The sequence below is a fragment of the Hetaerina americana genome, unplaced genomic scaffold, assembly GCF_022747635.1.
Source record: "Hetaerina americana unplaced genomic scaffold, ioHetAmer1.1.p SCAF_56, whole genome shotgun sequence".
Classification (NCBI taxonomy): domain Eukaryota; kingdom Metazoa; phylum Arthropoda; class Insecta; order Odonata; family Calopterygidae; genus Hetaerina; species Hetaerina americana.
Window position 1 is genome coordinate 2,608,426 of NW_027287161.1, and position 22,297 is coordinate 2,630,722.

Consider the following 22,297-nt stretch of genomic DNA (forward strand, 5'->3'; position numbering starts at 1 on the left):
TGAAATGATTCTTTCGGGTATTATTTTATGAATGTTGTTAATTATTTTTATCAACTTTCCTTGATTTACTTATTCAAAGTGAGGTTGCTCATATTCTTGCTCGATGATGATTCGAAATCCCTAGTGATAAGCGATTTGAGCGGTAATAGTTGGTAAAAAAACATTCCAGAACAAATCATCCAGAAGGGTTATTTAACGAAAAAAACAGGGGAAGTTTCCCTCATAGTATACTTTTACACCAAGACTTCAGTTGTTGAAACCGATTCTCCATTATATGCAAAACCAAGACAAACTTGGTTGGACAAGACAAAGGCCTGGTCCTATTCCTACAAGTAGTTTTATATTGACTTCCATATTTCTGATCACAGGAACTGCTCAGTGGTTCATCCTATCAGTCAAAGGGAGAGTTGTTCGTTTTTTTCAAATCAATGCTATCAATGGATTTTTTTTCTCTGTGAAAGGAGTAAATTTAAAAGTTAGTTCCGACTATACAATCGTGCTTGTAATGAGGATTTGAGTGAAATCACGATTTACATTATATGCTTTCAAATCATTCTTTATATTTTCCTCATTTTCCCCTGTTACTTCCTACCTTGACTGCTATCACTTCTCTCAGGATAGTTGCATAAAATTGCTATACTGTATGATGCGTGAAATTGCTATACTATATTCCAAAATAATCGGCGCCTGATGTATTGCGAAACAGGAAAATTAGTTTATTAACTATATGACGATGGGAATAAAGTACTGTTTATTGATGTATGATGGTGACTTCAATGCCCGTAAGCAGAAGTGGTCTTGTGAGAAAGAAAATACGAGACTTGAGTGTTTGGTAATCTCCCTTCCTGTTCTTTGAATCCATTTTCAACGGAGCGGCTAGGAAAACGTACAATTTTCCAACAAAATATTAATAATATAAATTAATTTTGTTCAACATATAAGATAGAATTTTGATGGAACCTAAACACAATGGTAAACCATGAATTGCAATTGCCTTCCATCAGTAAGTGTAGAGAGTTTGTTTAATATAATTTTCTAAACATGTATTTATTTTTTAAAACATTGTTGTTTACGCCAATATGGTGACAAACAGGTAATGTTTTTTTCCCTTAGACATATTGTGCGCCAGTAATAATTTCTATTTTTGAGTCTTGTGACCATTAAAATATCTAATAATTTACCATAGAATTCTTTATTCCAAGGTATCCGAGGTGCATATAGATACCATATCTACCTATTAAATCTATAAATGACCCTGTAAGCCGCTATGAGGGTATATACGACATTAGGGTATAAAACACATGAGAGCGGATGGGCAGCTCTCAATAAGAGGAGCGTACGATATAAGGCCAGTTCTGTCGTCTTAGGAGATAGGAATGGTGAATATTTTACTGTCTATATCCGCACCAACTCAATGCAACTCACTCCGGTTCAAGGGTGTGTGGCGGGGGGTGTAAATGCACCATTAATTAATGCATAAGTATGCAATTATATATGAATATGAAAATAATCTTGTTAATATATAAATAAGAACGCGTTCTTCGCTATCAATGACAAAATAATGGGTGCGCTGGAGTAAAACTTTATAATTTAATTTTTGAACTATTGATCCGACGGCTTTGTCTCAAAATACCGTAATTTCTCTTTTTTTAATATTCACCAGAATAAGACCCTACTGTAGATAGAATGACATCCCGGCTGACAACCTACTCACCAAATCTTATATTCAATGAAAAGTATCTGGGTAGGAATTGCATTGTGCCAGGCCCTTCCGTTATCTCTGCATTCATTACAATCTCATTTCTATTGTTTAAGTGATTTTTTTTCATTTCCCTAATTCATTCGTGAAGTTTGAAGTTTTCAAGCCCTAAAATTCAATGACACTGGCTTCGTTTCACCTGTTTTATGAAAAAAAGTTTCCTCGAGTAATTTCCCTTGGACCTGCAGAATAATACGAATTCATCTGCATCTACATCTACTTAATACCCCGCAAGCCGCCGCAAGGGCGTGTGGCGGGGGGTGCTAGGACACCACCCATAATTTAGAAAAGAAAAAGAAAAAAAAACCGCATGCAATAACGACAAAATCATATATAAAAAAAAAACATGGCATACATTCATGCATGAACACTTACACCCCACACACATGCAAACACTCAAATTACCAACTAACATACACATGCACCTGAAAGTATACCTAACATCTCTATAGTGTTTAATTTTGTTCCGACTTGTAAATTCAACGTTTTTAATATTTCTAAAGTGACTTCGGTTTCTTGCTATTATGACTTCTGATTGTTCGCGGGAAGAATGAGTATTTGTACCTATCTGTCTTGGAATCTATCTCCCTTAGTTTATCTTTGTGGTCTGATCTACCTAAGTAGTGTGGGGCCATTATAATTCCTTCAGTGTCATATTTCAACTCGTTTGTTCTGAACCTTTCTAAAAGTCTAAGCCTCGCTTGTTCTCTCCGCACTTCAAGTGGTTCCCAGCCTAAATCCCCTAAGAGACCTTTCACACTTGTGTTCTTATCATAACAATTTTTAACGAATCTAGCGGATTTTCTCTGGACTTTATCTAATTCTTTTTGCCAAATTTTCTCCCACGGATCCCAAATACTTGCGGCATATTCCAAATGAGGTCTAACTAGAGCAAAATAACACCTCTCTTTAACTTTTTCATTACATTTCCCCACCACCCGTTTTATGAAGCCAAGTTTCTTTAAAGCTGATCCGCATATTGTCCTGATATGTGCTCCCCATGAAAGGCGTGGTGTTAGAACAACCCCCAAATATTTAACTTGATTTGCCGTAATTTGCAGTGACTCATGTCCCAGTCTATCCGTGATATTCCCACACTGCCAATTGAGGTGCCACCTTGGCCAGTGCCTCTTCCATCGTACTCCTAAATAAGTACTTTCAATCGGAAAAAGGCAACAAACATGAGTCATCAATTCGGCATGGAAATCTATATGAAGAAAGTAGCATCGCGCCAAATAAGAATGCTCGATACGGCTGACAGCAAGGACTGAAAGGAAGAATTTGATCTTTTCCCACGGAAAAAGAATTTATGCATCCAGAGACCCATAAAGAGAGGCTAGATGGACTTGGGATGGGAAAGCGATTGAATTTCGCCCACATTTGGTCATCTATAGGGAGCTCTGGCTCTTAGCCCAATAACACATCCTTCGCTTGACCATGCGATCTCCCAACCGTGTCCACGCATTCGTCCAATCGATGAAACGTAAAGATTGTCTACCGTGACGTGTCAGCGACCGTTTTTCTTCCTTGGTACGCCGCCAGAGTCAAAAGAGTTTATAAACGGAGAGAATGACGAGAAATGTTCGTGAAGCTGCAGAAGAGTTCGCGCTCTCGGGAAGGATAGGAATCCCCAGTAAATCAGACGCGGCATGGGTACACGTCCCGGTAGAGGATTTGACAGAATTAAACGACCAACACAGTCCACGTGGGTTGCCCTGTCCAAGTGTCTAACGGCATTTCACGTAAAACACATAAACCTTAGTTCGACTACTCATTAATGAAAAATGACTGCATTGAAAATGGGTTCGTTACCTAACCACGAGGACCTTTCAAAGTTAACATGAGAGGACTGATATCAAAACCATCTACATCTACTTAATACCCCGCAAGTCGTCGCAAGGGCGTGTGGCGGGGGGTGTCAGGACACCACCCGTAATTTAGAAAAGAAAACAAAACCGCATGCAATAACCACAAAATCATACATCCACAAAAAAACATGGCATGCATTCATGCATGAACTACTGTCATAGTTTTTCATCGATTGATCATTATCCTCTTTTCTAAATTACGGGTGGTGTCCTAACACCCCCCGCCACACGCTCTTGCGGCGGCTTGCGGGGTGTTAAGTAGATGTAGATGTATCCTTCTAAAATGAAGGATCGAACTTGCTGTGATAATGTACATTTTAAGCTTAATTTCCCAGTATCATAAACGCCACAAAACATAAATACGTAAAACCTACAGAATCGAGTCTGAGCGGTCATGCCCATTTCTAATCTGTTTTTCCAAACTATTCAATGCTATATTCCCTATTCTAATTACCAAGTGTTCGTCGAGATTTTAATAATTATAACCGATTGCCAAATCTTAGGAAATATCCGCAGCACTGAATGGTTAAAAAAAATTAATCTCATCTCCAGCAGGAGATTCAATTTCTTCGTAGGATTGTCAACATTGAAGTTATCGAATCATCGTAGTTTTTCAATTAAACCTAAAAATGTCAACGACAGAGAAATAATTGGCTAAACGTCATATCTAAGTTCATTTACAACTTCAAGTAGTTGGTTCCATATACATAGATCATATCCAAGTTTATTTGCAGCAACAAAAGTAATCTGCCTAGCTGTATCTTCCGACATAAATGAATTCTTGAATCTTTGACTAATTTGCTAACATAAAATATAGAATACGCGAATGAAAATTATAATCGATAGAGTTTCATTATGACTAAATATGCATTATTCTTTCCGAACAAGATTCTAAAATGATTACATGGAGGAATTATTAAATATTTGTCAACGGAAATGGTATCGTGCTTGGAAAATAACAATTATAAGCTGTTACTAGAACCTGAATTAAATGGCAATAAATGGCGTTTCCATATTATTATTCTCGCTCATGTTATATTTTTTTCTCTTCCTGTTTGCTCATTTTATTTCGAGTATAAATTCCCCCACTGATCTCGGAAAGATTTTCTACCAGGAAAAAGGAGGGATATAGGAAGTGCCCCCCCCCCCAATTCCCGCTACCTACCTCACTCAAAATGCAACGCACTTTTGGGATTTTCCCAACAACAAATTTCTGCGGAATCGCGCGCACAGAGAAAAACTGGTGGAAGTCGTTTGCCCCTCCAAAATCCCCTTCTCCCGATCCTACCCACACCACTCATCTATCAGTGTCTTTTCATCAGTCCGTCGCCGACGCCAGCATACACACGCGAGGTAAGACCATTTCCATTTTCATTGTCCGGTTGCTTTTCCCCACCTCCACCTCCGACGGAGGGACTGCTCCACCCTCGTGACCCAGGGCCCTAGCGCCCGCGGGGGGCAGTCCTTCGGCCCCTTCCTCCTCGAATTCCTGCCCGTAGGATGAAGCAGGCCTATTCGCACACCGGTTGAGCCCCGAGTGACCATCCCCTCCGCGCGACCTATCTAGAAGCGTTGAAAAGGGCAGGAGCGACGGAGGGGGGCCGGAATGGAAGCGAGCGAAGGGGAGGAACGTCGAGGGGTGCAGGCGAGGGAGGGCCCTTGTTGAGGGCAGCAAAGGAGCCGGCGTCGTTATCTCGTGTGCCTATCCTCCCTCCTCTCCCACAACGCACCCAATCCTTCCTTTGAAGAGCTTAATTCCTTCCAGGCAAAACCATTTCCTCCAACCCATTCTCAAACCCTTTACCCACTTCCTACGCACTGTTTCCTTTGGCGAGAAAAGCCGCTGATTACCTTTCTCAATCCATAAGTTCCTCACCTTCTCTCGCTGCTTCTTCAGCGTCCCCCCCACCTGTTCCCTAAGGGACGTTTGGCGTCTAAATATTATCCGTACCTTCCATTTTGTTTCCGTTTGTCTGCCAGCTAGTTCCTTCCTTGGTAGTGCTTGCACTCCCTCGGCCATTCAATCCTTTCATTCTATCGTCATGTGAATTTATACCTGTACCTATGTACATGACCATATTTTCTTTATTTTCCTTATTAAATCAAGTGTAATGCAATTTATCACTTTCGAAGTGGGCCAGACAATTTGCGTAATTTATTGCATGCATTTTTAATGCATAAAATTTCTCAAGAAAAAGCTTAATAATTCCCTTAGAGAAAGGACGCAGCCTAAGAATGGACAAAATAAAATCCGTAACATATTAAGACATGCCGAACATTTTTTTTAAACCGTTGTCCAATAATCACGTATTTTCAAGAGATATGCTGTGGTTATTTTAATGCCAGACTATTTTATAGTATTTTAAAATATTAAGCCCGTAAAACTTATTTGCCCCCTTTTTTCGAATAGAGATGGAAGTTAACTTATCCCCTAAAGGAGTGTATTTTTAACTATTTTTTTAAAGCGAGAAGCCCATTTTCAAATTGAAAGTAATGATTTGGCCTTGAGCAACTCACCCCAAGACCGTTGTGGGTCGACGCTCCCCATCATCCGGGTCCCCCGGCATTTGGAAGCGTAAATCGACTGATGAGCGAAAATCACATCCCGTAATTAATGAAGAATTCATTAGTTCTAGCGTTAACGCCGTTTCGACGGCGAAAAATTTATTCAACGATTATAGCAATACTTTTTTACAACGACGCAATATCCTGCAAGCCTCTGGGATAGCGGGGCGCGTTAGGTCACCTGCCATGGATGCACATATATCAGTTCATACTCGTATTTGATAAATATTTACTCATAGAAAGGAACACACATACATAAACACCAATATTCATCAATTAATACTTGAAACAACCGTTGAAGAACGAGTACTGGATTCTGTCCGTGACCCTGTTTCCCTGTCTGACATTTTGTCCTTGTGGTTTGGACCACAAGGACAAAATTCCCTTATGACGTAGGATTCCCCATAACTCTGTGTCGTAAGCAAATTCGGGTGACCTGTACCTATCTAACTTCTTGAAGAGTGGGTCCACCACAACCTAATGCTTCTAACACATTCTTCAACATTATCCCGTTTTCGTATTATTGTTTAAAATAATCTCGTGTATCTTCTCTGATCCTTTCCCTATTCCTTAATAAACGTTTTCTCCCAGGTATCCGAAATACTAGCCGCGTATTCAAAATGAAGCCTGACCAAAATGGAACAGCACATCCCAATTACCTTATCATTATATTTTGCAGTGCGCACGGTCCGTTTCAAGAAACCTTGCCCCTTTAAGAGGGCCTGGCCCGTATATCCTTCGGGTATGTTTACCTCATGAAAGCCCTGGTTTTATTGTAAAATCCATATATAATTATTACCGCAATTCTTGAAACCACTCACATATATTGGTCCAAATCACTAGAAAGTAGCTCGCAATATTCCTCCTTATTTATGTCTAAAAAGCTGCGCCTTCTGTAATTAATCTAAATTTGCTGCTAAGGTACATACTATTATTAATATACTTATATAAGAAAGGAAGGGGCCATATAATACTTGTAGCACTCATAAAGTTAAGTGTACTTCTAATGAAGACAAACTAATTGTTTGCAGTTGGATGAGAAGTCTCTAATCCGGTTGGTATTATCTTCGTTTGTGTATCGATTTCTCCCTACGAACCTTTTTCGAAGGCTTTCTTGAAACGTAAAAAATAGTATCCACTCATTTCTTCGTTTCCCCCGATTTCAGGATATCATGAAGAAAAAACAACCTATTGTGTTTCACATCTGGTTACGACGGAGCATTTTGTTACTTCCACAAGAGGCTTTAATATATTGCTAACTAGTACATTTCTACTAGAGTAGTTCTAAGATTTGGCTCGATATCGACGTATCAGAAAGGGATCCGTAATTACTGTTGTCCGCCTATTCGTCACCGTTGTAGGGTGACTTATGTAAGTTTCCTTCGCGAAATTCTGACATTCTGCCATCGACTTTTGAAAAACTCTTAAGTCATCTGAGACGTTTTTAATAAGAGCCTTCAAAATTATAGAGGCAAGGTCGTCAGGACGTGTGCCGGATTTGTTTGTTTTTACATATCAGAGCTAATTTATTTTCTTTTACAAATTTTTCGGCGCCACTTGTTTTATTATCTTTACGTCCGTGCAGTAGCGGAAGCGATTGTCTTAGGCAACGGTGGCATTCCATTCATGCTTTCCTTTAGATGTGGTAGGCATGAATGAGCCTTTGTGGAGCGAAAGTGCGTGCTACTCTTTATGGCGAAGAAACGGTTGACATTCGATCGCGTACGCTCGCCGACTATGCTCGCCTCTTATATCGAACAATTACGAGTTATTTGGTTGATTGACCTCTTAATCCCCCATTCTCCCCCACTTTTCCTCCGCTCCTTCACAGCCGCTGTCACCTCAGCATCGCATGTTTCGTAACGAAGGCGCGAACGGTGTCTCACCCCGCGACTCGTGACGTCGCGGGCGGCGGTGCGGTACACCACCCCCCCCCACACACACACACACACACCCGCACTTCCCCACTCACCTGTTCCCGCGCTACCGTCCCACCTTCTGCTGCCCCCCCCCCGGTACATAATGGGATTCGGCCGTCGGCGGCGGAGTTTCGGTGATTCATGCGATCGTGACTTGTTTCGTGGCGATCCGAGGAGTGAGTAATGCGGCATTATGAGAGACGAAGTTAAAAAGAGAAAGCGAAGCGGTTTGCCAAAACGAGCGGGAGGGCATCGAAAACTGCAAACGAGAGCGGAAGGGGTGAGGGGGAGGGTCACATAGCAAAAGTCCCCATGTCCTCGCAAAAAAGAAACAACCTTTTAAACCGCTTACCGTTCACCAGAGCAACAAATGGCTGCATCTTAAATCCAATTTCCCTCTCTGCATTGGTCTTGAGAACCGTAGAAGAGCAGCGGCGATGGATGAGATTAACTGGAAATATTAATCTGATCGTAATATAACGAAAACGAGAGTGCATTTGTTCACCATCTGCCATTCCACTTGGATTAAAATAATTTACATACAAGTAGCACTTGAGCTTATTCTGCATTCAGAAAAATAAAATAAAACACTTTGAAGTGGTGATGAATTTATTTCTTTGGCACTGTTTCTCTCCGTTCCTCCACAAATTCCAACCCAAATAGCCATTTAGATGATGGTTAAGATTCCGATCTTATCGCAGGAGTTCCGAGAGTTTCCCTCCCGACGTCTGCGAGCCCTTTCATGTCATACAACGTACGGGATTATGTTTAGGAAGTATTACAGAAAAAGAATGTATTTTGCGTCAGTTTTTCGGACATAGGCGATGTAACTTTCTGTGAAGATGATTGCGTCAATATTATGACGTCTTCAATGTATGCATCAATCTTGCGCTTTTATGGAGTGCTTTATTTTACCTCAGAAATTTGACTTATTAAATCATAATAGCTGTCTAATTTTCCTTATCACCATATTGTAAACCCTAAACGGAGCTAAAAATCAACCTCCCTCCACTCACTGCGGTTCCCCTGAAAGTTTTGGTAACCAAAAATATATTTTTTATCGAGTTTATTTGGCGATGTCCAGAGACAAAGCCCAGAGCCTGGCACTCTCCACATTATTGTTGAACAATTCACTCCATCACAACACACATGCATAAAACGAAATGATTTTAACGATACAATTTTCTGAATAATAAGAAGAATATTTGAAACGTCCACTTCTTGCTAATTAAATCGTATTTTTCAAATCTTTCACATATCAATCTCGTTAATTTGCTCGATAAAATGTTTGGGGCCAAGTTTCAATGATAGCAACTAATTTTGGATAATATTTGCAGGTTCTAATTCGTAGAAATTTAGTTTAAATGAATAAATTAAGTTTTCAGTCTCCCACTATACTTTTATTGCAATGCAAAACGCGTTTCGACGATAGACAGTCCTTCTGAGGGACACGAAGATGTATTAACGCCGAAACGTGCACTGCATTGTTATGGAAATATATTGGAAAAGTACAAGCATATGTGAGTTATTGATAGCAGTAATTGAATTGAATCGAGCGACTTTGTGGAGTATATGAAGACGGATAAAATATGACAAGAGTCGGGAATCATAATTTAAAGTGGCTTCTGTTTGGAGTAGTTGACTTTTTCTCCGTCTGGTATCGTAAAATATAAGCCGCGTGAGTCGTCGTTTGGGTGGATGTTTGTGTGCTTGTCGGAGATGGAAAACACTGAGCGATGCTTCTCGCCACATTTTCGCCCAATTCGCTTGATTGAACTCACGCGCTCGACTCTCTCCCTCCCCCCCCCCTCGGCCCCTGGCTCTCCCGAGAGCGCCCCCAACTCTCCTTCGCCCTAAAGCGGTTAACATACTGTCACTGGGAAATTGAGGGCGATGCTAAGCATTCAGTCGAGAGTGCAATTGGATGGAGAATTCCAGTGAGTCTCCCATCCATCCCATGGTAAACTTTTTGTCTTTGCAGTTCGGCTGGTTCCCTTCAACAATAATCCAAGTTTTTTGCTTAGCCATGTCTAAGCCGCGACTTCCCCGTTTGGAGTTCTAGAACTCCAAGTGTGCTCTAGCTTTTTTTTCGCAATAATAATAATAGTAATGACATTAAGGATTGTTAACGCATTCCGATTTATATTTTTATTATATTTACGTAGCTCGTAATTAGAGAAATAACAAATCATGAGTATCTAATCAGTTAAAAAGTAAGTAGCCAATTAAAATTTGATGTTGCTAAATAAATGTCACCGTACGTATATTTGTTAAAATATGTATGCTTAAAATTTTTTTCCAAAAATTAAGTTGAATAATGGGAAATTTTTTCGTGAAGCGCATCATTTAAAGTCTTTGGTTCCATATTTTTAGTTTAGTGTTTATCCATGTTTGTTTGATTAATGATGGAATTCCATTCTCCCTTTATTTCACGCGTAAACAAAATGCGAATTTCATTCAAAAACATGTTCAGTCTAAACAGGAAGTTTCTGAAAAATACGGATTAAAGCTGATGCGGCTGCAGTGAAATGCATATTCGGGTCTAGAAATTGAAGCGAACTGCCTCCAAGTAGATTGATAAGTTACAGGTGACAATGGTGACTGAAATACACAGGTATTATACAAGAATAACCTATTTCACCACCATTATTTGCGGCCTAAATTTTGGCTTTCATCGAACTTGGTCCACCATAATCTGGATTAGCGTTTTCAGAAAAAAAAGAGATTACATTTTAAGGGACGGTATGCATCAATACAAACACATTACGCGCTCTTGAGTTATATTTCATTTTATTTGATCCTTAGGGAGCTGTTACACTCATAATTTCTGGGCAAATTCATGTATAGTTAGTTCATGAGGTGCTGGTAAAGGGAGATTTAATTTTGCCCACATGGACCTAAACCATCTCTTAAAAACGTAATAGGGAATTAATTATCCCTCGCTAATGTAGACGTATCATAATTTTGTGACTGAATACATTTACAGTTCTACATTTTCCAAATCTTATAGCTTGTGATACGAAGGTATTTTATTAGTTTAAATACTGGCGTTTCAGGATGTGATCCGATGTATACTATTCCGTTCCTGGGTTTACCCTCCCTGAAAATATACAGTGAAAGTCCAGTCGAGGTCGAGTGTCAAGGGTTAATAGGCTCCATTCCGCCGCATCCCAGTACCCTTAACTATTAACCATCCCCTGAAGCGTGCTCCACCGCTCACGGCCGGCGTAAAGGACGCTCTGCAGTCGGCGACGTTGAGTTTCCAGCACACCTGTTTGCATTTCTCTCGTCTTTATTGTGACGGTGTTGGATCCGCTTTCGATTCACGGACATCAGCTGAGAGAGTGGAGTCCTATCGCTCCGCCGCCCGACAGAAAGTGAAAGTCCCCTCCCCAATCGTCCACCCCGCGTAACAAGCGTGTGCGTGCGTGCGTGCGCGCGCGCCTGCGTGAAAAAGAGTCCTTGAAAGACTCGGCCTTGACACGACGCGACGTCGGATCGCTGGGGGTGACATGCCTTTTAGTCTACGAAGTGAGAGATTAAGGAGATGAGAGAAGGAATAGGAATATTGCATTTCAGATTGAATCCTTCCCCGTAGTGCACGTCTCTTCTAGGCCCGTGGAGTCGATTTTCAAAGAAAATTTAAGTTTTTTTTCTGCACAGCGCCATGCGAATGTAATTAAAGCCGTATCGATAAATTTTAGGAGCTAAAAGTTTGCAATCAAAGACCATTTATTAAAATGTGCACCCACGTTCAAACCCGCGGATACGATAACCGTTTCACGTCTAAGAGCCACATAAACCATTTTCCTGCTCACGAAGAATTCGGTGTTTTTGCAAAAAAATTATTAAAATTGTTATGCGATATTTATAGAAATTATATGTTATAAATATATATATATATTAAATATAAAGTACAATAATTACAAATGTATTTACTATAAACTCAAGTAATAAATACTCTCTATCGTATTTAGCCGAGTAAAAAGTTTTGAAAATATACGCGACAGACTTTAAATGATCTTTGGACTTACGTATTCCGCTTGTGATCTTTCTTAGTCAGTTTCTTTTCGGATATATCCTTTACCACAGGAATCTATTTCCGCGAAAGCCTGTTGCTAAAAAATCGTCTTATAAGAGCAAATTATATAAATATTTAACTCTTAGTAACAAATTTAGGAAAGAGAAAATTGGCACATAGAGTAGCCAAAAACGGCGCACACTTTTATAGTAGTATATGCATGCCTAAATCCTCGAAACATGAGAATATGTTCGTAAAATATACCTATAATTGCACAAATTTCTTGTTTCGTTAAAAATAATATCTTATTTACAGCATTACTTGTTTATTAAGATAATAATGCATCACATGGGCACCATAGATAGAGATCTTAGTGAAATTAAGTCACAGCTAGAGCATCTTCCTCTAAATTTTCGAGGTAGAGCCAAAGTTTAAATAATAATATAGTTTGTAATATCAAAAGTTTTAGTACTCAAGGTTGAAATTGTTTAGTTCGTGTGCTGGCAATACTTTTTTCGGTTCAGCAGTTAAACGATTTTAATCCTCCGAAGACCTTCGCGATACTTAATATCCACTTTCCCAACGAGAGTTTTCATAATATCCATTGAAAATTATCTCCTACAACCAAAGCACGTCAAATTAACCCCTTCATTTCCTCCTCACCTCCATCCCAATCACTTCGCTTCTCTTTACGGGAGCTGGTATTGCGAGCGAATGCCCATAAACCAATGCTAGGGCGACACCTCCCCTGCATCATCATCATCCACGCTTTATTCAAAGCTGGACAAACCAGTTTTTGTCGTAGGTGGGTGAGTATGGGAACTATCGGAATGGAGGGGCGGAGGGATGGATGGTTTGCAGATACGGTCTTGCCGGACGAATGTGCTGGGAAAGAAACGTCACACACTCCGTTTCTCCCTTTGATGGTCGAGAGGGGGAGGAAACATACAAATCTTTCATTTTGGGACTTAGTTCGGGAGTAAGGATAAGGGGGCACCACTGAGAACACGAAGAAGAGGACGGCGTGGTTGGGAAGGAAAGAATTCCACGCACTCACTATGTGTCCCATTACGGTTATAAAACATTCAACAGGACTCCTTTTGGTTTTGTATTCGTAGCATGGGCATTTTTCTCAACCATCTGCGAGGCCTTTCCAGAATTACATTTTTTGGTCGCTCAGATTTCAAACACTATCTATTATCGTCTTACACTGCAGATAAATAGCTCTATTGTGAAATTATTGAAGTTTTGAATAGGTTCTGAATTTTCGAGGACGATTACGTATTGCATTTTACATTATCTGAACAGAAATGAACACATTATACGACATGCTGAAAGCATGTGCTACAAATCAAAATATTTTTTAACTTAAGTCCCATTCGTGCCCTTTTAGTCCAATCGCAGTTGCGTCCACAATGCTAGGAATCATCGGAAATAGTATTGTGAAAACGCGGTTAGATCAAAAACCAAATCTGTGGTGAATTCGACTTTTTGCATGAATACACTTCGTCAATCTTCCTTCATCCGTGGAGAAAATCAAAGTAGGCAACAGATTCATTAATCTAAGCATGTACCAGCGTCGCCAAAGTAATTTTTCGATTGGGGCAGTCCGGTTCAAATACAATCGGTAGAAACGAATGTCCTCACAGAAACCTAAAGAAATGCAAACGATTGATCCCTTCAATGGCAAGAAATCGTGTGCGTGGCAACATTTTCACAATTTAAAAAAAATAAAGCTTTCGATCATTCCGGAAACATCTTTCTCTACTAGATCATTGAGAATCGAATCTACGAATAATAAGGGATGGCATTTTTTTCCTTTTCAAAGTCCATCCGATAGGGAGCAGCATTTCATCCCACGTGAAATTTATCGTCTTATTCGAATACCTTTCTTTCTTCCTTTCTTCGCTTTCCCACCGAAAAAATAAATACCCCCATCTGCTGACATGAGCTATGCCCCGTGTATCTCCGCGCAAAGAAATGGCTAATATTTTAAAGAATTAATCAAGTATGTGAATCTGTGTGGGAAAAATATTTAAGAGAAGACCGTCTCTGAGCCGCTGTCTGGAGAATAAGGCGAACGAACACACTGGCTCGCCTATGCAGTGTGGGATGGGAGGGTTGGAAGGAAAGAAGCACTGGGCGGAGGGAGGAAAGGAGGGGAGTTTTATAAGGTGTGCTTGTCTCTCCGAGGGAAGATGAATGCGAAGTCTAAAAGGGTAAGGGAGGAAGGGGCAAGGAGTGGGTCGGGATTAGAATGTGGATATACGCCTATGATGTGAAAAAGGAGCAGGGGGGAGGGGAGAAGGGGTTAGAGGTCGGGGTTATGGAAACTTCGTCGTGCTGCCAAGTGCAGAAGAGGCATTGCACGATCAAACGTTGTCGGTGTGTGTCGTCCTTCGGTTACCTAGACACTCACACACACACACACACACACACGAGCCCACATGGGCACACGGGGCGGATTGATGGGGATTGGGATGGTAATGAAGAAGGCAGGGCTGGGGGAGCGGAAGGAAGCGGCGGGAGGAGTGAGTGGAGGAATGCATAGGTATACGCTGAGTGTCCATAGGAAGTGATGGAGATCGGGCGCCGTGAGATAAACCAGCAAGGGGAGGGTGATGAGAGAGAGGGGGATGGTGGGAGAGGATGGAGGGGCACCCTTTCGGAGGACAGTGGATACGAGAGTAGTGTGGGAATAAACAAGGGAGTAGCGGAAGGAAGGAAGGAAGGGAAAACGGGAGCTGGGGACGGGGAGTCCGACGCGGCGGCGAGTGGCAATGAATTGGGCGTGATCGTGAAATATTCTTTATCGTTGTATGTACATACATCAACAAATACACACGCCAATCAATCAGTGAGCATTGATTGATGTATCTACTGCATTAATACGTAGAAGAGACGAAGCAAACAGGCAATGCAAATTTTCGGCCTCCTCAACCCTCCTCTATGCAATTTCGAATTAAGTTGTGTCAGTCACCTACAGGAGAATGGTTGGCCACCCGAAAATTGGATACATTTGTTTTCCTTTTTGTTGTCTATCCATAAGCCATTTCGTACTAGCATTCCTTTGAGGACCTTGCGATCTTTTTCTGGCTATGTGAAATTTGGATACAACCTTTGACACGTGATGAATGACTGAAATCGGCCATATTTTTTAAATATTTATACCTGCGACTGAACTAAGCTGCGTTCTTTTTTTAAACTACTTAAAAAAGGAAACTAATTGGAAATCCCATTTTAGACTCCGAAAACGATGTTTTACAGCTCTAAGACCCGATTTAAATGAATAATTCTATCGCGGCGAAAACAGCCTTCTCACAGTTGGCAGGACTATTCTCGAAGATTCCCTGAGGCTATACTCCATCAGCCACGTTTGCAATTGTCGTGTAAATTCTCTACAGTTTCCCCCACAAATAGCAACCAACAGCAATCGAAAGGAAAACAAATTATAAAACTACAGAAAATCATGAAAATATGAACTGGTAATCATGGAACGGTGTTTATATATATGTGCCTTATCTCTCCTCTTGTATTCGCTGGAAAATAGTATTTAAGAATATCGAAAACTAAATGTTCCGTAATAGCAGTGCGTAGAAACAGCCATAAAACAATAATATTAAAATTTCTTTAAAAAGCCGATCGAAGGTAAACTTTTGCAATTGATGATTCAGAAAATTCCAAGAAGAAATTAAATAGTTGCATACAGTTTTACATAACGAGCCAAAAGAAGCTAAAAGAATATTATTAAGATTAAAGGTTTGTTATAAATTTTATTTTTCGGTTTACAGCTTTAGTAGAGCTTAATTTAAGGGATGATTGGAATAGGAAACGAGGTTGCGGACATTGTATATAACCTTCGAGGTGGAAGTTATGCATTGAGTCAACGAAAACTTCGAACAAACAATCATGGTTTTGAGGGATGGGAACTTAATCCTCTCAAACATTTGAAGAAAATTTAAATACAATAAAATATGTCGAATATGAACCACGAATGGATGACAATAGGTAAATCCAAAGTTACTTTTTCGAATTAATGAAAAACTATTACTTCCATTGATGATCAATTTCAGTATTGATATCCAGTAGGGAATAACAATATGAAGCATTTTTGTGGTCATAACGCCGAGCGATCCATAAGTATAAGGATTCAAGATCTCAGGCCGTATATCACGAAGATGCGTACAAGGAAGATATAATATTTTCAAATCCGTCGAGGACGTTTCCACGATCAATGTCATGAAATACAACTTGAGGCGCTTCAAATTTCATAATTTATTTCCCCCCCTCGAACGAAAAGGTCGAAATCACGCATTTCTGCTAGTGGTAGGCCACCCCACTTCAGCTTCACTTCTTGCCAGCCTTAATCCAAACTTTCCTCCACTTTCGATATCCTCCCTGCGCCCTCTCCGTGACTAGACTCTCCCACATACCTGTACATCCCCCGGTACGTCTCAGCACAGCGGCGATGCCCAAAGCGAACGTGAGAGACCCCCGAGTCGACAGTGTTAAGGGCAACAGCGGGACGAGATATGGGTGGTGGGAAGACATGTGGGCAGCCGGTCAGGGGCACGCAAAACATCTATTATAAGGGGAGGTGAAACTGACCCTTCACTGCTGATTAGGACAAGTAGTAGTGACCAGTGGTGCACGTACAAAATCTAAACGTTATCAACTGTAGTGAGCAGTTAATAGTAGGCAGTAAATCAACATTAAGTGGTTGGGTCAACGGGAGTAATTTTAAAAACAAATGATTCTTTGAGATTTTCGCCGAATGTCTTATTAATCAGCGCACCTGGTTCCAGTTCAAACTTAGAATTATTCATGGTAACGAACGAATAATTAGCTACGTTAAAGGAACCAAAATTACCCTCGCATTTATTGAATTTTAGGTGTTACAAAAATAAAGAATACATCACTCCGTGACTTACCCTAATTTAATGCTTTAAGCGATGACGCAATGTATGGTAACTTTTTGGTTAGTCAAATTTTCCGCCTCTTGGTCACCTTTTGTATATCTAAACACTTAAACTGACCGGAGAAGGCAAGATTTAAAGCATCTATCCGCTTAACTTAGTCTCAAATAACTTTATACTTTGTGGTAAAAACTACACTTTGTAATCGACTTTGTATATTGACTGCAATGTTTTCACTAAGATATTTAAATGGTTCAATTCTCCGCAGAAAAATACGAGAGGCCTTAATTCAACTTAGAAGGGAAATTCAGGCGGGGAAACGTCAGATGATTAACGGCCAACCTTGGCTAACTGAACCACCAGGTCGTTATTCGCGTGCATCACCTAAACTATGCGGTACACCCAAGGTGGATCGGTCCAAACTGCGACGCAGTTGGGTGATTCATCCCAATTTCCCTGGAATCAATAAATGCCCCAGTGGGAATTTGAAACAAAAAAGTAGTATTGCCGTAGCAACGTATACCCAGACGATAAACACGCTTTCGGAGGTGTTTTAGCGAAGGACGGAGTAATGACCTTTAAGGAGAGAGCCCTCGACCTCTAAAATTCAAGACTTTTTTATTGATTTTACTTGTTGATCTCAGAGTCGAGGTCGGTGGAAAACTTCCTGTGGTGACGAGGTTGATGCCCATGAAAAGTGAAGAATTTGAAAGAAAATGTTTTGAAAACACTGGATTCTTAGTTAATTTAGCCCGTTAAACCAACCCTTTCATTAAACATTGTTGGTAATATTCAAGTAGTCCCTTTTTGAACCATGATATCGCATCGTGAGTACCTACTTTAGAGCTATAGTAAGTAAACGTATAGATATTTTCGCTACGATAATTGAGCGACTGGTTTATTTAGCGAGGATATTTGATATAAACTAAGTTCGAATACAAACGCGTATAAAATATAATACGAAAGGCATGTATTAAATCATACCCGTATCATAGACAATTCAATAGGCATTCTATAGCCACAAAAATTGCTTTTAACAAAAGGCCATTTGAAACAAAACAGGGAAAGAGAAACTTCAGTAATTAACTGTTTCGAGCACTTGTACGTTTTAAATTACGGAATGCCGAACTCGTTAAGCAAATGGCGTGATATTGCCTAGAAAGAGAGAGTCGCCTGGAGCTAGGAAATCAAAGAAAAATGTGGGTCCCGAACGAGTTATTCACGCGACAAATATCTCCATTTCACGGCATAAGAAACGGATCGGAAGAGGGGAATCCCGGGTGAAGGACGGGCAGCGTGGGTAGGTGTGGCTGGATGAATTTCATCAACTCAATCTCGGGTTGAGATGAATAAATGGCATAGGAATATGTAATCATCTCGCCATTTAAGTGGCCAACCCAAATATTAATCAAGCCTTGTTAGGTCTTTCATGTGCTCTCAATTCTTCGTCCGCCGTCAAAACAACCTCCGTAACTTGTATCTGATGCAATCGACCTACCTCACTGCCGTAATTCGTAATTTCACATACATTGACGCGTGAGGCAACTGAACTGCTTAACTCTTTTACGACGCAGTCCGAATTGCGTTGAATTGTGTTTCCTGGTAAAGGAGCGATGCTTTACACATATGCTGCACTGTACTTTCAGCAGTGAATCAATTCGGAGATAGAAACCTTATATTTGCCCATGTTTTAGACTACTCTTTCATATATTCTGTTTTCGCATATAAAAAAAACAGGTTAATTTTTCTTATATTTCATCAAAGAGCAAAATCCTGGATATGTGACTGTTTAAAATTTATTAATGAAGATTTAAGCAACATTTAAGGGCACTAAAGACTTCTCTACTGGGGGTAACGTTCGACATACAAGAATGCTATCTTAAATTTAATTATATTATAATATATTAGATGGAAATGGACTAATATTTAATGCTCATTATAACCTTTTCCCTTGTTTCCAAATGCGTGCTATTGCTGCTAACTGAAGAGATCACTGGAATCCATATATACCGTTTATTATATGAGTTTTTATGACTGAAGGGAAATGTTTCCGTCAAATTTCAAGTGAAGCACATACCTACGCGGTGGCCGCCGCTCGCCAGCAGCGGGGAATATTATAAGAAACTTCGAAAACGATATCTAACTTGATTCATGCGTGCCATCACACGCGTGTTTAAATATCATGCCTCAAATGGTATTTTGATACTTCACTTGAGAAATAGCATTTTCATGGAATTCAGTAATCTCGTTGAATTATACTGTTGGCGAAGAGTGAAACGCTGATGGAATATTCACATTAAGAGGTCCATATTTTTAACTTTTACCAACGTTAAGTATTATTTATGCCTGTGATGAGGGATATGCCATCCCTCAATCATTATAACACAACATTTCCCATTCCGTTTCCCACGTTCGAAATAACGTTGTTTCCTTCCATTTCATTTTTATCGCGAAAGCAAGAAAGGCACAATAGATTTGCAGGGCAGAGCTTCTGGGAAAAGCAGTTAAACATGAGGATAGGGGAGGTGTGGAGAAGAGTGGAGAGGGTGACAATATGGAAATGATTGGAGACGGCATATAATGGACTCCTTACTTCCGTTGAATAATAGGCGTGGTGATAGTGGTATTGGTGCGAGGTAGTTGTTTGGGGGAAGGGGATGATGCGTGGGCGGACAGGCGGGTGGCAATTTATTCCGACGGCAGGGGATGCGGTTAGCCTAGGCGTGGGTGGTCGCGGGGGGGGGGGGTTAAGGTGTTGCGCATTTGGAGGAAGTGGAGAAAAGGTGTGGATAAGGAGATGGGAGGAGATAGGGGCGGGAGGGAAGGTCTTGGCGGGAGGGAACGTAATAGTCTCCGCGGCCCTCAATCTCTCCCTCGCCTCCTCGTCTTCTTTCAGTGTTTATTGGCTTTCTTCCATTGTGCCAATTCCGAATTCATTGCCCTCCACACCAACTATGCTAAACGGAATGCTTTTTAGGAATAGGCTTCCCGCGGACTGTCAGCTGAGGAACTCTAATTGCAGGTATTTATGCCCGGAAAGAGTGATTATGCTGGAATGTTGTTCTCGGCACACCGTTTACGATGGGGATGAGCCCTCTTAATTTATCGAAAAATTCTTATCTGAGCGCCGTTGACTCGTGTCTGCAGTTGATGGGACTTTTCTTTCGGCTGTATAATTTATAATATAATAATTTTAAAACAGTCTAAAGAACATCTAAAGCTAGATTCTGATAGACACTACTCAACCGTGAAATAAATATCATCCAAAACCATATTTTCCAATATCATTTTATGCGTCATATACATATTATTTAAGTTTATTTTGGAGGTAATTAGCCTCAGGTGATACATCCTCTAATGCTAGTACACAGTGCACATTCTCTATATGAATGCTACTCTAAACTTTTAAAGGAAAAACTGAAACTTACATTCTTCACTCACGTGTTTTAATCTTCCCCCGTGCGCGTTTAAATTTTGAAAGCATAGTTTCCTTCCTTAAAAAAAATATACAAAAACTTCATCTAATTTTATACAAATTACATTGGTTGGATTAGATTCTTGCGATGCATAATATATGGAGGTATTACTTCTTAAAACTTCACTGGACGAGAAAACAATCGCATGCAACTGACCGAAGTGCTCCTCAGTAAAAAATGTCGACCATTTAGCAAACGTTACGCACTTATTCACAGTAAATACCTGTCGCAGACTTTCCGCTCAAATTCTGCACTAATCTGAAGCGGCTACACTGTCAGAACGTGACACTAATCTACAATCTTGAATCCGTAAGTATGCGTGTGATTATTACCCAGCTGCTCTTTTCGAAGGTAACTCGAACTTGGGAGGTCAGCCAGCCAATAACTATGCATCTCCAGTTGGCCTCACAGCCTCCTTGCTTCTCCCGCAGGTCTCAGTGAGGCGTTACTGATCGGCGTCTGGCTCGTCAGTTTGCTGAGGCTCCCCACCTTAAGTCTAGCCGTGCCTCTTGGGCGGGGTATTCCATCCGTCTCGATGGCCGAGGATCGCTTTAACACGAGGCCCAAGTGGATCAGCGCGTGCGGCGCACACGTGGACAGCCAGGACGGCCGGCAGAACATGGACGGGCGGCACTCGCCCGGGGGCGGGGGATCCCCCCTCCTGGACCCTGTGGGAGAGCACCTCACGGACGAGCAACTCATCTCGGGGATCCTCATCGAAGCCAAGGACGCCCTCATGCACGCCGAGATGTGGAGGAGGGAATATGTGAGTAGTATTTATCGGTCTGCACCACTTGTTACATAAGATTCGTCCTTTCCTCATCCCCTTTTCCCTCCACGAATCAACGGAACTATCGATCAGGGCAGGAATAAGGATCAATGCCGTGCTCTCGATGTACTTGAGGGCAATTGTTACCATTCCTTGCAATTGTTATTCCATTTCTTACCCTATGATACGACGCCTTTGTCTTATAATGCGAATGACCACTAACCAAATAATAGGATTAAATAACTGGTTTCAAGAGGGAGTAGAATATTCATAAGGTATGCTTACAATTGAACGCGAGGTATTTGACAGCCAAAAAACTACTGTAAACATGAACTTATAATTTTGAATAATTCAAGTACGTCCAAGGAATCATAGTAAATTGATAAACCTTGGTTCAAAACTTAAGAATCATTACTTTGAGGTCCTCTCCGTTATTTACTTAACGAATTATTAAGGCAATGTAGCATCTTAAAGTGGACGCGAAAAGTCGCTCGGAAAATTAAAATTTCCCATAGTAAATTCCTCAACTTACAATGCAACTATTCCTTAATATAAAATATTACAAAATTTTCCATAGTTACACTATTTCTGGATTCCAAATCCTGCTGATTTATGTTGTTTTTTTTCTTCTTTTATCCATTTCGTTTCCACATTGAGGACATAATTTCGAGTGGTTCATAAGATTGATAGATAACCGAAGTAGTTGACTAAAATCATATGTGATGTGTAATTTGAAGCACTTGCAGTCTTAAGAATGTGAACAAATAATGCTTTCAATAACTCGTAATTTTTCAATAATAATTGTTCAAAACGATAGACCACATTGCAAGTCAATAGATATACTTTTCGAGGATAATTGGCCATATTCGTCTGTAGTTCCACCCAATTCGCTTTGGACCTTATTGGCAAGAACGAGAGAAGGAAGGCGTGATGGAGAAAGAGATAAATGCTTAGCCGAGGAGGTGCGTGGCATGATTATTTCCTCCTGAGCGTAGGTGAGGGTC

At 40.6% G+C, this 22,297-nt stretch overlaps 1 protein-coding gene across 2 annotated transcripts in view; it reads left to right on the top strand.

Moving 5' to 3' along the window:
• The window catches only part of LOC139694816 (uncharacterized), a 259,914-nt gene that overhangs the window by 204,698 nt on the left and 32,919 nt on the right, over positions 1-22,297 (top strand). For both annotated transcript variants that reach the window (XM_071593333.1, XM_071593334.1), the window contains exon 3: positions 20,956-21,290. In XM_071593333.1, the coding sequence (XP_071449434.1) occupies positions 21,060-21,290 (231 nt within the window). In that variant the 5' untranslated portion in view covers positions 20,956-21,059. The remainder of the gene's footprint in view (positions 1-20,955; positions 21,291-22,297) is intronic.